At 39.5% G+C, this 9935-nt stretch overlaps 1 protein-coding gene across 1 annotated transcript; it reads right to left on the bottom strand.

Annotated features, from left to right (window-relative positions):
• Window positions 1-8190: 8190 nt before the first annotated feature.
• LOC129647498 (olfactory receptor 2G3-like) lies at window positions 8191-9132 on the bottom strand. Its single transcript, XM_055574580.1, has one exon. It carries the CDS (start codon window positions 9130-9132, stop codon window positions 8191-8193), a length of 942 nt encoding a protein of 313 aa, XP_055430555.1.
• Window positions 9133-9935: the final 803 nt, after the last annotated feature.

Raw genomic sequence — 9935 nt, 5'->3', positions numbered from 1 at the left:
ATAGAGCTTCTCCATCTTTGGTTGCAAAGAATATAATCAATCTGATTTCAGTGTTGAGCATCTGGTGATGTCCATGTATAGAGTCTTCGCTTGTGTTGTTGGAAGAGGGTGTTTGTTATGACCAGTGAATTTTCTTGGCAAAACTCTATTACTCTTTGCCCTGCTTCATTCTGTATTCCAAGGCCAAATTTGCCTGTTACTCCAGGTGTTTCTTGGCTTCCTACTTTTGCAGTCCAGTCCCCTATAATGAAAAGGACATCTTTTTGGGGTGTTAGTTCTAAAAGGTCTTGTAGGTCTTCATAGAACCATTCAACTTCAGCTTCTTCAGCATTACTGGTTGGGGCATAGACTTGGATTACTGTGATATTGAATGGTTTGCCTTGGAAACAAACAGAGATCATTCTGTCGTTTTTGAGATTGCATCCAAGTACTGAATTTTGGCCTCTTTTGTTGACCATGATGGCCATTCCATTTCTTCTGAGGGATTCCTGCCTGCAGTAGTAGATATAATGGTCATCTGAGTTAAATTCACCCATTCCAGTCCATTTCAGTTCACTGATTTCTAGAATGTCAACATTCACTCTTGCCATCTCTTGTTTGACCACTTCCAATTTGCCTTGATTCATGGACCTGACATTCCAGGTTCCTATGCAATATTGCTCTTTACAGCATCGGACCTTTCTTCTATCACCAGTCACATCCACAGCTGGGTATTCTTTTTGCTTTGGCTCCATCCATTCATTCTTTCTGGAGTTATTTCTCCACTGATCTCCAGTAGCATATTGGGTACCTACTGACCTGGGGAGTTTCTCTTTCAGTATCCTATCATTTTGCCTTTTCATACTGTTCATGGGGTTCTCAAGGCAAGAATACTAAATTGGTTTGCCATTCCCTTCTCCAGTGGACCACATTCTGTCAAATCTCTCCACTATGACCCGCCCATCTTGGTTGCCCCACGGGCATGGCTTAGTTTCATTGAGTTAGGCAAGGCTGTGGTCCTAGTGTGATTAGATTGACTAGTTTTCTGTGAGTATGGTTTCAGTGTGTTTGCCCTCTGATGCCCTCTTGCAACACCTAATGTCTTACTTGGGTTTCTTTTACCTTGGGCGTGGGGTATCTCTTCACGGCTGCTCCAGCAAAGCGCAGCCATTGTAATATTATGTATTTATTAAAATTAACGAGACAAGTCTATGGCTACAGAATTAGAATGGTCTCTAAGGTATATATATTTGAGAAAAAAAGTTACAGGAGGGTACTGATAACACAAGATGCTATTTATTTACCTATCAGCATAAATGTATAAATAAATGTATATATAAAAACACACTTGCACATCCCCTAAGTGTGCCAGTTTGTGTACAGAAGATATCAGGAAGCACAGAGTGCAATCATGGAGTTAGGAGTGAGGGAGTTTATTTGCCCCATGAATAGTCTTACTATGTGTATTTCTTGTCTTAGGTTTTTCACATTTTTAAAACTTTTAACAATAATAAGGACAAAACAACTCTATACAACTATGGTGTCCTTCATGGAAGGTTTCCTGAGGGATGTAAAGAGAATATGTTGACAGCTGTGAAAAAAAATGTGCTTAAAGCCTGCAATGCAGGAGACCCGGGTTCAATCCCTGGATCGGGAAGATGTCCTGGAGAAGGGAATGGCAATCCACTCCAATATTCTTGCGAGAATCCCGTGGACAGAGGAGCCTGGTGGGCTACAGTCCATAAGGTTGCAAAGAGTTGGATACAACTGAGTGACTAACACTTTCACTCATTTTCAAAGCTTGAAATTAAATAAACCAACATTTTACCTTAACCAAATTGCCCTTATATGCATCTATTTCTTTTTCATAAGACTTGACTTTTTATTCAATGATTTCTCAAAGATATATGTAAATAATATGAAGTCAAATATTTCTACATAGTTAAAAAAAACAAACAGCAGTAGCTAGAATTCCATATCCTTTCTACCTCCATTTTCTGTTATGACAAGAAAGTACATTCAGCTCTTCTAGATTTTTTATCTGGCAGTTTCTTGAATATTTCTAAATTATTTCAACATTTTCAAACATAGTCACTCATTGCTTAAGAGAGCTAGGTATCACTCCATGCACTTAGAATGTGTCAGCAAATAACAAAGATTGTTGTCTCTTTGAAGTTAAAATTTAAGGGGAAGGAGGAAGATAATAACAAGTAAGTCTAATAAATTATGCTGTAGAGTATTTCAGAAGAGGAAAAGTGCTCTGGGTGAAAGAAACCATAGAGTGGGAAGAGAAGCATCGGTGGATGAGATGGACAGATGGTAGAATTAAACAGAGCCATCAGGAGAGCTCTCCTTGAGAAGGTGAGATTTAAACACTTGAAGGAGTGGAAGAAGTGAGCCAAGCAGATATAAAGCTTGCCAGCCAGAGAATGGCAAGGCCTTACCTGGTGTATTTTAATAACAACATGGAGGCCAACAGGCTGAGCTGAGTGAGTTAGGAGGGAGTTGGGAGATGAGGTCAGGAGATGCCACTGTAAGAATTTGGGCTTTTCCTGTGCTTAGACATTTGGGGCTTTAAAAAGAGAAATAAGAAGATGAATGATTGACTTTGAATTTCAGAATATCTGTTGTGCCTAGAATTCCCTGGAAGCATGGAAGTGATTACAAAAACAGACACTAAGACAGTAATCTAGCTGAGAGATGATGGAGACTCAGAGCAGGGTCTTAGCAAGAGAAGTGGTGAAATTCTAGATATCTCTGAAGATGGAGATAATAGGATTTCCTGAGGCATTGGATGTTGGCTGCTGTGTTTTACTTTTGCCTCCCAATCTTTTAAAAGCAGTAAGATGTCATACTTTTCTCTATAAATCACTTACTGTCTTCCACTGCTAGTGGTAAAGAACCCACCTGCCAATGCAGAAGATTAAAGAAGAGACTCAAGTTTGATCCCTGGGTCAGGATGAATACTGGAGGAGAATCAGGTATCCCACTCCAGTGTTCTTATCTGGAGAATTCCTATAAACAGAGGAGCCTGGTGGGCTACATGGTGTCTCAAAGAGTTGGACATGACTGAAGTGTCTGAGCACACAGGCACCTATTTCCCATCTCCCTAATGTTTATAGATCTCTTCTCTGCTCATAGTTTGGCTCCAGTTTGATTTGTTCTAACAGATTCATACAATTTTGTACTTAATACAATTTTTATGGTTTTTAGAAAGGAATGGGAACAAATATTTTTTGCTAAATTTACTATGTTGAATCAGAACCATTTTTTAAAAAATTTATTTAGATAGCTGGTTATGAGGATAAAATAATAGAAAATATATGTTAAGCTTGGAAAAAGGCACCTTAACTTTTTATTCAGCAAAGATTTATACAATTATAAAATGTAAGGTGCCATATTATTTTTATTCTTGATATATATCATTGGAAGCCAATGATGTGATTTCCATCCTTCAAAGATGATGCACTCTAAGCCTTACCAGATTTAGGATATTCTTTCCTGGAAGGCAACTTTCTTGATTCCACGTATATTTGCAGTTTTATCTCTTCCTTCAAAGTACTACATAGTAAACAGTGAAAGTGATAGTTGCTCAGTCATGTCTGACTCTTTGCAACACCATGGACTGTAGCCCATCAGGCTCCCCTGTCCATGGTATTTCCCAGGCAAGAATACTGGAGTGGGTTGCCATTTCCTTCTCCAGGGGATCTTTCCAACCCAGGGATTGAACCCGGGTTTCTTGCATTGTGGGCAGATTCTTTACCACCTGAGTTACCAGGGAATCTCAGGAATCCCCTATAAAATAAATTTCATGATTTAGGAAGCAATTATAATAGATATATCCTTTAGTATGAATTTCTTAAACACATAGATATTTGATATACTTGCCCTTTTATTTTGCATCTATCATGATCTTCAATTAATTTTAATTGTTTCATAAATCATGAAATATATTTTATAGGAATATTATATATTATTCTTCAATAATGCTAGGATATTCTAATTCTTCACAGTGATAAACATACAATGGTGCATAAATTATTACTGATTGAGTAAATTAGAGATAAACTTATATGTTGATTTATGACTCGGTTTGTCACTTCTTAGTGCACATGTTTTCATCTTAAGGAGAGTTCTTAAATGGTAGAGATCATAGGTTCATTTTCTTTAGTATAAATTTCTTATTGATTTAGGTTTAATGTGGGAAATTAAGTAACTGTGAAAATTAAAAAGGTTAACTGGGAGGATAATAGGGAGAAAGAGACAGCTTATAGTTATAAAAACTAAAAGAAAAAATATGGATGATTATACAGGTGATTAATGGATCCTACTGGTACAGCTTTTCAGGAGAACCTTGCCAATAAAGACTTCATCTGTTACTATTACAGTAGATGAATTCAGTCTGGAGGTTGGGAGGTGAACTATAAGCAAATATGAAGTGGGCTAGGAATAGAGTTATCTTTGTCCAGAGGTTACATGAGGAATACATTTTCCCCTTGGCTCTGGCAATGGAAAACAACCAAAATCAAAGCAAGACTTAGATACTATAATTGAGTCACAATTATTAGATCACAATAGACTAATTGCTATTGGCTTGTCTATGGGGAAAAAAAGCATGTTTGAATGAAACAACTTACCAACATATTTGGTTAGATGTCAAAAGCAGAACTCATTTGATTTTCATTAAGTGAAACTAGTAGAATTGTGAGTTGCGACAACCCACAAAATTTATGCCTGGAAAACATATATTTACTATCAAGGCCACTCAGTCTGACACCATGCTTATCACCAAGATCAACAAAGTTTATTAATGATAACTAACATTGACCAAATTCTTACTATATACCTCCTAAGGCTGTCCTCCTAAGGCTGGAGAAAATGAGGGTTAGAAATGCTTAGTGATTTACCTGGAATTATGCAGATGGGAAATAAATGATGGAGACAGGACATAGAGTCTGATCTCTGAGTTCAAATATTCTTTACTACCACAGTACTACACTTGTCCTTTCAGAAATAACAGCTTAGACTCTGTTGTCACCATTGAAAGCAAATGTGTCACACTTTTTGAGTGGAGAAAATAAACATGTTTTTTCCATATTATGAAGACAAAAAAAATGGACTAACATTTTTGCCATATTTTCAGGTGATTATTTTTCATTTTCTTTCCTTCTCTCTCTCTTTCTTTAGAATTCTGTTTTATTTGGCAGACTTTCTGAGGACTTCAGGTCTGGGAAGCAGTCTCTTAGAATAGCTCTCCTCAGGTGATTATTTTTCCATCCCGATATAAATGAGTAAGTGTTAGGCAGTTAGAATAGGGAAAAGGAATCCAAAATGGCGGTGGCTAAAAGACAAGGAAGGGAAAAGCCCGCGAAAATAGAAAAAGGAAAGTGAAAAGAAGGTCCGAGGACCGGAGTGAAGACATCAGGTAAAACAGCACTCCTGGCTAAGCCCAATTTGCATAGGGCAGGCCCAGGGGGTAGAAAAAAACATATAAAAAAAGGAGCCAAAGGGCGCACGCGCTCTCCCCCCGCCCCCCCACACCCTCATGCTGGGATGCTATTTTCTTCGCATCTTTGGATTGACGTGCCCTCACCCCTTGAAGATGGATTTTCCTGCTATCTTCTAAATAAAATAGAGCTGTAACACTGAGCTATAACACAATTTGTCTAAGAGCTATAACATGGTCCGTTCGAGACCTGAGAGCTATAACACGGTCTGTCCAAGACCTGAGAGCTGTGACATGCCGAGGGGGCTTTAATGTCTGTCACTCCAAATATTTGTTGTGGTAAGACAAAAACAGAGGAGAATACACTCACCTGACAGTAACTAATTATTGACTATGTACATTGAACATAACTGTAAAAAGTAAGCATACATAGACTAAAATAGAGGGAATATTATGATCAGAAAATTAGAAGATTGAAAAGAAGTTAATTGCTATTTATTGATCACTTTTTGCATATGCTTTACTTATTGTTTTGTGCTGGTGTCAGCCTATGGGTAAACAGTGTTGTGGCTGGATTAGCCCTTTGTGGTTCTTATGATTGCAAGATGCCCTCAACAATAACCACTGAGAAACTTGAAAAAAGAACAAGGTTCATTACTGACAGTTCAAAAGTATACATGGCAAGTCTGGTCTTGGATAGAGAGAGAGCAGGTCTAGGGTTCTGCTTTCAATGAGGCTGAAGGTCGTGGCCTTGGGTTTCTGGGTTCCCTCTTCATTGGTGAAAACATAAGAGAGGGAATTAAAAGAGCAGGAAGTGAGAAACAAATGGCCCAAATTGTCAGTTACCCAAAATCAACCAATATCTCTGAAACAAAAGAGTCTAAGAGTATGGGATTGGGGGTAGCCTGCCTCTTTAATCTATTCATGTGATTAGCAGTTGTTCTTTTTAAGAATATTTGAAGTGGATGCCTCCATAATCATAGCTTAAGTCAGTTCAGTTCAGTTCAGTCACTCAGCTGTGTCCTACTCTTTGCGACCCCATGAATCGCAGCACACCAGGCCTTCCTGTACATCACCAACTCCCGGAGTTCACACAGACTCACGTCCATCAAGTCAGTGATGCCATCCAGCCATCTCATCCTCTGTCGGTCCCTTCTCCTCCTGCCCCCAATCCCTCCCAGCATCAGAGTCTTTTCCATTGGGTCAACTCTTCGCATGAGGTGGCCAAAGTACTGGAGTTTCAGCTTTAGCATCATTCTTTCCAAAGAAATCCTGGGGCTGATCTCCTTTAGAATGGACTGGTTGGATCTCCTTGCAGTCCAAGGGACTCTCAAGAGTCTTCTCCAACACCACAGTTCAAAAGCATCAATTCTTTGGCGCTCAGCCTTCACAGTCCAACTCTCACATCCATACATGACCACAGGAAAAACCATAGCCTTGACTAGATGAACCTTTGTTGCCAAAGTAATGTCTCTGCTTTTGAATATGCTATCTAGGTTGGTCATAACTTTCCTTCCAAGGAGTAAGCGTCTTTTAATTTCATGGCTGCAATCACCATCTGCAGTGATTTTGGAGCCCCAGAAAATAAAGTCTGACACTGTTTCCACTGTTTCCCCATCTATATCCCATGAAGTGATGGGACCAGATGCCATGATCTTCGTTTTCTGAATGTTGAGCTTTAAGCCAACTTTTTCACTCTCCACTTTCACTTTCATCAAGAGGCTTTTGAGTTCCTCTTCACTTTCTGCCATAAGGGTGGTGTCATCTGCACATCTGAGGTTATTGATATTTCTCCCAGCAATCTTGATTCCAGCTTGTGCTTCTTCCATCCCAGTGTTTCTCATGATGTACTCTGCATAGAAGTTAAATAAGCAGGGTGACAATATGCAGCCTTGACGTACTCCTTTTCCTATTTGGAACCAGTCTGTTGTTCCATGTCCAGTTCGAACTGTTGCTTCCTGACCTGCATATAGGTTTCTCAAGAGGCAGGTCAGCTTAAGTCAGGCATTTGCATTACAAAATGAACAAAGAAAAGCCTCTTAAACTTATACTACATTGCCTTTTGGATCTTTTAATAAACATAATAATGACGTTTCATTCATTTTTTACTCCTAAGTAAATATGATACAAAAAAGCTTTGACAAAATTTTCACAAGCTCAGAAAGGAAGTTGTGGAGTTAAAATCCACACATTTAGAGTCTATTCTCTGCACTGGACACCGCACAGCAAATGAAAGCTCTTTATTGTGATAAACGGGAAATTACTTTTAGACAGAGTTGTTTCCAGAAATTGTTAGAATACTGTTGGGAAGGGATATAGTGTAGAAGCAGCCAGGAAACTGGTTGTTAAGCACCTCATAAAAATGGAAAGAAATGAAAGACTAAAAAGGGGGAAAGGAAGGAAGCAACAAAAAGGAAGGAAGGGAAGGCAAGTGGTAATACAGGAGAGAACAATTGGAAAAATAGAATGAACAGTGGAAAAAGGGAAGGAAGATTGAAAAAAAGCAGGAAGGGAGGGCAAGAAACAGAAATTACGTGAATAATGGACAATTAAAGGGTGTGGGGAGATGGCAGCTTCAAAGGGTCCAAAAGAAGCCTGGGAAAGAGGTTGCGAGGACCGATGATTCTGAGGCTGAGTAGCAGACTGTGATGATTGTGTGTGTTCCTTATAGGTTAGTGTTTCTTTACAGAAAGAATGTACAAGATGACCTTCAGCTTCATTTTGCCATCAAAAAATCAACCTCTGTGTGCTCAGTTTCATTTTTTTTATAAGCCTAGGTCTCTGGCTCTGTGAAAAAGTCTTCCCAGTGCTCCTTTCACATCTTTATTTCTCAGTGTGTAGATGAGAGGATTGAGGGCTGGAGTCACTACTGTGTAGAAGAGGGAGATGAATTTCCCATAAGTATGGGCATAAGAACTGTTGGGCTGGATGTAAACAGCTATAATGGTCCCATAGAAGAGGCACACTACCATCAAGTGGGATCCACATGTCCCCAGGGCTTTGTGCCAGGCCTGGACTGACTTGATCCTAATAATTGCCTTGACTATACGTACATAGGACATCAATATCAGTGCCAAGGGCAAGAGGAGCAAGACCAATGAAGCAATGACTAGCTGGACCTCATTGGCGTGGATGTCCACACATGCAAGTTTAATAATTGAGGGTACCTCACAGAAGAAATGATGGAGCCGCTGGTGTCCACAGCGAGGCAGCCAGAGGGTGACAGTGCTCTGGGTGAGAGTGTTTCCTACTCCACTCAGCCATGCAACCCCTGCCAGAGCCTGGCACAGCCGTGGGTTCATTATGGCTGCATAGTGGAGAGGTTTGCACACCGCAGCATAGCGATCAAAAGCCATTACAGCCAGGAGGATGCACTCAGTGGAGCCCAGAGCCAGAGAGATGTAGAGCTGGACAGCACAGCCCAGGGCTGTTATGGTCTTGGCTGGTCTTCTTAGGTTCCACAGCAGCTGGGGAACAATACTGGTAGTAAAGCAGATATCAACTAGGGAGAGGTGAGTAAGGAAAAAGTACATGGGTGTTCTGAGTTTAGAGTCTATAGAGGAGATCAGAATAATGACTGTATTTCCCGCCAGAGTCAGGAGATACGATACCAAAACCACCACAAAGAGTATCTTTTCTAGGTTGGGCTGATCAGAGAAGCCCACCAGGACAACGTCTTCTTTGACGCTGCTACTGTTCATGCCCATCACCCTGTTCACAAAAAGGAGGAAAACATTGTAAGAATTTAGAGAAAGGATAATGTATTGAGCTCTGGTCACAATGTGGTGGTTTAGTTGCTAAGTTGTGTCTGCCTCTTGCGACTGCAGGGACTGTAGGCACGTCAGGCTCCTCTGTCCATGGGATTCTCCAGGCAAGAATACTGGAGTGGGTTGCCATTTCCTCCTTCCTGACCCAGGGATCTAACCTGCACCTCCTACATTACAGGCAGATTCTTTACCAGTGGAGCCACCAGGAAAGCCAAGATCAACCTTTTAAAATTTCTCTTTGAAACACTGACTCTGAGAGAAATTACTGTGCTCCATAGAATAAATTTTGGCAATGTCCTTCAGAAGCTGCAGCAAATGACAATAAAGCCCAGACTACAAAGAGAGGTACATGATGGCTAATTTAAGAATTTTCTTGAGAGATAACTATTAGAAGGTGAGATAAAATTTATCACAAAAAAATAAAGAATAGCAGAAGAATAAAATGCATGTGATTAACTTATAGTTTATGAAAAATCATTCAAATTAAATGGGGAAAACTCAGTAATACTGATGTATAATATGTGTAAATAATATTTCAATTCTTCAACTGTAATTTTGAGTTGAGCATTTTTTCACCAGGATTTTCATATATATAAATAACAGCCTACTTCTGGAGATTACAGAGATTATTTTTCCTATAAAATGGCAAACATTTGGCTATTGAAAGGAATAATATTAACATTTATATATAAATATTTAATCATTATGCACACATGATTTCAAAAATCTATTTCCTTTAAGGA

The sequence above is a fragment of the Bubalus kerabau genome, chromosome 3, assembly GCF_029407905.1.
Source record: "Bubalus kerabau isolate K-KA32 ecotype Philippines breed swamp buffalo chromosome 3, PCC_UOA_SB_1v2, whole genome shotgun sequence".
In the NCBI taxonomy this organism is placed as follows: Eukaryota; Metazoa; Chordata; class Mammalia; order Artiodactyla; family Bovidae; genus Bubalus; species Bubalus kerabau.
The sequence above is the reverse complement of the archived record's forward strand: the minus strand, read 5'-3'. Positions and strand labels throughout refer to the sequence as shown.

Coding starts and splice junctions, on each gene's coding strand:
- LOC129647498 (XM_055574580.1), bottom strand. CDS start 9,132: ATGGGCATGAACAGTAGCAGCGTCAAAGAAGACGTTGTCCTGGTGGGC.